General features: G+C 45.8%; 1 protein-coding gene across 1 annotated transcript in view; it reads left to right on the top strand.

Moving 5' to 3' along the window:
* The first annotated feature begins 3,582 nt into the window (after positions 1–3,582).
* Positions 3,583–4,940, top strand: part of SHCBP1 (SHC SH2-domain binding protein 1) — a 46,667-nt gene continuing 45,309 nt past the window's right edge. The window contains exon 1 of the mRNA XM_012653959.1: positions 3,583–3,685. Within this exon, the coding sequence (XP_012509413.1) occupies positions 3,583–3,685 (103 nt within the window). The remainder of the gene's footprint in view (positions 3,686–4,940) is intronic.

Raw genomic sequence — 4,940 nt, 5'->3', positions numbered from 1 at the left:
ATGATGTCACTTGGGGACTGGGGATCTTTTGAAAACACAGATTCTGATCCAGCAGGTCTGTAGGGGTGCAGGTAGACTCTGCAATTCTAATAAGCTCCTAGTCTCTGGACTATTCTTTGAGTACCTGGGGCTTGGGACAGAGGTTGTAATCTAGGTGGGCCATGGGCCAATTTCGCCTGGGAAATAAAATTCTTCTGGCTTGCATAGTGTTTAAATTTTAAAAAAAATTAGTTGATAACAGTTTAAAATCATGTTTTTGCATAAAAATCTGAATTTGTCCCCCTCATCATTCTCTGTCACATGGCTAAATTTTATTTTATTTTTAGTATTTTTTTATAATTGAAATTTGCTTGTTAATTGATTTTTTTACTTATTCGTTGTGTATCCCCACTAGGCCGTGAACTCGTCTGCCTTCTTTGCCTGTTTCCCTTGAACCTGGAACACCATCTGGTCCGCGGTCTGTACTGAATGGATTTATTATTTGTCAGATGAATCAGCAAATCTGCATTCCTGCGTGGCCGCAGTGATTGCCACAGCCCACACTAGACCTTCTTTAGTATGTGGCCTTGGCAATCACCCAGGCTTAGGAAATTTGAGAGGCAGGAAGAGGGATGAGGACAGGAAGGAGTATGTAAGTCCCCCTTATCCTTGGGGGTCCATTCCAAGACCCGTAGTGAATGCCTGAAACCATGGAGAGTACCAAACTCTGTATATACCGTACTATGTTTTTTTGATCTCATAAGATGGCTACTAAGAGATATTGGGGCCCAGAAACTGATACCCCAAAATATGGCACTTTGACGTGTTGAACTGAAAAAGAAGCCTCAAGGTCTCTCTGACCTTCCCCCTCTACTCCTGTCTCTCAATCCTCTGTCTCTCCCAAAGTGCAGGATGAAGTTGTTCTCCGAAGTTCTCTTATCTACCTAATGTCCCGACCTGCCAAAGAAGAAAACAATTGCTGCTGGGCCCTTCCCTGAATATTCATTAACTGAAATCGTACAGCAGGAAGAAAGATCGAAGTCTGCCAACACATCTGCACAGACTTGTCACAAACCATTGTCTTCTCTGCAGGCCCAACACACTTTGTGCCAGGCCATTGTATGTTCTCGAGCCCACTGAATTCCCCTCTCCCCCAATCATTTACTACTCCCCTAAAATTATCCACACTCCCTCCACCTCCCTTTCCCCTAAAAAGAAGGGTATATAAGAATCTATACACCGTTGCGTGGCGAGGGCGTAATCACTGGGATCCTCTCCCTAGCCCGTGCATGTTAATAAATTTGTATGCCTTTGCTTCTGTGAGCCTGCCTTTTGTCAACTGATTTTCAGCGAACCTTCAGATGGTGAAGGGGAAGTTTTCCCTTGGCCCTGACACTGAGGGCCAGGCAGGTAGAATATACAGTGTGGATATGCTGGACAAAGGAATGATTCATGCTACTCAGAATGGTGCACACTTTGAAACTTATGAATTGTTTATTTTTGGAATTTTCCATTTAATACTTTCAGACTGCAGTTGACAAGGTACTATAGTCGGAGAACTAGAAGGAGGACCTAGAGAGAGAGGACCCAGAGGCCCAGGGAGGAAAGACTACAGAGGCGGGTGGTCAGCAGAGTCACTGCTGCGGCAGGGCAGAGGGCGATGAGGGAGGGGTGAAGGGGAGGCCTCAGGAGGGAGCTACTGGCCTTCACGAAAGTAGGACAGGGACAGCACTACTGAGCGGTTTGGGGCACAGAGAAAGAGGGAATCAGAGGGCAGGATCTCAGGGCTGTAGCTGGGCTTTGGGGAGTTTTTTCGAGGAAAGCAGATATTTTTGAGTCCATGTGTAGATACACTGCAAGAACCTAGTGGTGAGAAAGAGAGCAAAAATATTAAAAAAGGGAATAGCAAGTGACACACCCCCTCAGGGCAGGTGGAAGGTTGTGATGGGTCACAGGTAGAGGGACTGGAAAGCAGGAAGGAAAAAAACCCTGTTTTTAGGATAAGTGGGGGGAGCAGAGAAAGCAAACTGCCAAGAAATATGTGCTCCTAAAAGGTCTCCACTTAGGAGAAAACCCTAAAATCTTTTGATGTAGCCTGAGCAAGTGGTGAATCAATGTTGACATAGGTTTGGAGGTGAGAAGGGCTGTGTATAGCAAATGTAGCCAGCTTATAAAATAATTTGTCCTTAAATGGAGTTTGCAACAGCATCGGTATTACGTCTCTGACTCTGTTGCCTCCTGTTTCTTTCTAATACTTTTCCAGAAGCACTGCTTTTGGTGATACCTTGAGGTTGACGAACTGTTTGGTAACTGAATGAGAAGAGAGGTCTGTCGCCCTCGGTGCTGACGGAAGTGGGTGAGGAGAAATGCTGCCAGTCGTGAGGTTTGTGGGCAGGGCGGTTCAAGAGGAGAATTATGAGAAAGCTAGCTTAGTCCTCAAGGCCTGTTGCTAGTCTCGATTTTATTTTTTTCTGTGTTTTTATCTCATGGTGCCAAATAAATATTTGTTCAGTGAACAAATAAATGTAAGGTCAGACTCTGCACACAAGAGTCAAAGAAATCTTATTTCCCAGGAAAGCTAGTTGAATTAAGTGTAGTTTCCACAATCACTTCTCCTGGCTCATTTTGTTTCAGTCATAAGGGATCTGAGAGACTTTAGCCCGAGGTTTTCCTTCAAAGCAGTTGGTGGAAAGACCCCCAGGCTAACTGTCATGGCCAGGTGCTCGGCCTTCTGTGGACTCATCCTACCTGGTGTCCTGGTAACCTGTCCTGGCAGTGATGGCCTGGCAGAGGCATTAAAGGGTTTCTTCTGGAGTCTGGTTGGTTTCAAATCCTGGCTTTGCTGGGTTAGATTGGAGAAGTAACTTAACTTTTTGGAGGCTCCATTTACTCATCTGTAAAATGGGTGTAGTAATAGTTCCTGTTTCATACGATGGTTTTGAAGATTAAATGAGGTAATGCAAGTAAAGCATGCAGGAGGGTGTCTTGCACACAGTACTCAGTAAATGTTAGCTATTATCGGAAGTTATAGCTGCCTTTGATTAATACAAATTAATAAATTTACTTAGTAAATTTAATCTGACATTCTTTGAAAATATGCAGTATGTGTGTGTATTAGAGAGAGAGAGAGCTAGAAAGAGAAGGAGAGAGACTGATTTTTGGTGGTGAGCATTTGGGGGCCACCGAGGCCAACGTCCTGTCACAGTTGAAGATGTACTTCTGAGAGGTGAAATGACTTGCTGAGGTAATATCGCTAATAATGGCCGAAAAAAGTCTAAATACTATGTTTTTGACTCTCAATCCAGAGTCTTTTCCACTATACCTCATTTCCAGGCATGGCTTGTTAGTTTTTCGAAAATCATCCCAAATTATGTTCCAATTCAACTTTGTCCAAGTTCGTCCTAGTAAGCCAAGGACCAGGAAGATGGAGGAGAACAGCGGTCCGCCTGGCCAGTAGATGGCGCCGAGGCGCTGTCCGCAGGCCTGGAGGAGGCTGCAGGGGGCGGGGCTCTATTCGGCCGAAAGCCTCGGCCCGTCTATCCAATCAGAAGCGCCGGCGTCACCACGTTACTGGTCTGGGGCGGCCGCCCGCGGAAATTTGAAATGGCTGACGGACTGCTGACCGGTGGCGGCCCGGAGTCAGAAACCGCGGCGCCGGAGCGCACTGGCTGGGCGGCCGAGGAGGAGCCGGCGGCCCTGGGGAAAGGTGAGCGTCCGCCCGAGAAGCCGCTGCTGGCGGTGGTCTTTGGCGTCGGGACACTTGGAGGGCGCCGGCGTGGCGGCCTTCCGAAGCCGGCTGGCCGGGACCCACTCTGAGGACGCCGAGGTCGGGAGGTGCCAGGGGGGCGACTCCCTCCCTCCCCGCGCTCTGGCCTCAGCCTTCCTGAGACTGGAGGGAGCGGGCTGGAGCCAGGAATCGCCAGCCTGGACGGGCTTCAGGGAACTTCGTGCCCATTCGTCTTTTCTTTTTCATCTGCATCTCAAAGGGGATCATGAATCACACTTGCCTTTCCCGAAAAAGAAGAAAGTTTGAACCCTTGGCCTTGACAGCTTTCCTGTGCACTGAGGGCAGGTGACATGCCAAAGTCAGGGGAGCCAACTCGGGGCTGAGTCCAGAAATGGAACCCAGGTCTCCTAATTCTGTGTCCTGTCTTCTTCCTTGTGGAGATTCCATTACTTTTTTTTCTGACAGTTTAAGCTGGTGGGCGTTTTTACTTTAACACTTTCAGTTGTGTGTGTAGTGGAAAGAGTCCCGGTGAAGTGAGAAAACATAGCTGTGACTTAATTACACTGCTGACTCACCCTTCAAACTGGCAAAAGGGGCTTGGCTTCAGTTTTCCCATCTGACAGAGCCAACGGTTCTACTTGTGGTGAAGATACAAATATAAATGATGTGTGAAGAGTAACATTTTCAAAGTGGCTGCAAAGAAAGACAAATATTGCATGTTATCATTTACACGTGGAATCTAAAAAAGCACAGCTTAGAGAAACAGAGTAGAACAGTCGTTGTTAGGGACTGGGGGTGGGGGAAATGGGGAGATGTTGGTCAAAGGGTACAAAGTTTCAGTTATGCAGGATGAATAAATTCTGGGGATCTAATATACAGCATGATGTTTATAATACTGTATTGTGTATTTGAAATTTGCTAAGAGAGTAGATCATAAGTGTTCTCACTACACACACACGCACACACGGTAGCTATGTGAGGTGATGGAAATGTGAATCTGTTTTATTGTGGTAGTCATGTATATCAAAACATCACATGTACACCTTAAATATATACAATTTTTATTTGCCACTTATACCTCAGTAAAGCTGGAACAATAAAACAAAAAGCAGCTGTAAAGAATGGTGCTGAAGGTATTGTTTCAAACATATACTATATATATAATTGGCACTGTTATAAATGATTAAAAAATAATTGATCCTCTTAATTGAAGTAGGCATACTATTTTTTTTTT

This window comes from Propithecus coquereli, unplaced genomic scaffold (genome assembly GCF_000956105.1).
Source record: "Propithecus coquereli isolate 6110/MARCELLA unplaced genomic scaffold, Pcoq_1.0 Scaffold436, whole genome shotgun sequence".
Lineage (NCBI taxonomy): Eukaryota > Metazoa > Chordata > Mammalia > Primates > Indriidae > Propithecus > Propithecus coquereli.
The sequence above is the reverse complement of the archived record's forward strand: the minus strand, read 5'-3'. Positions and strand labels throughout refer to the sequence as shown.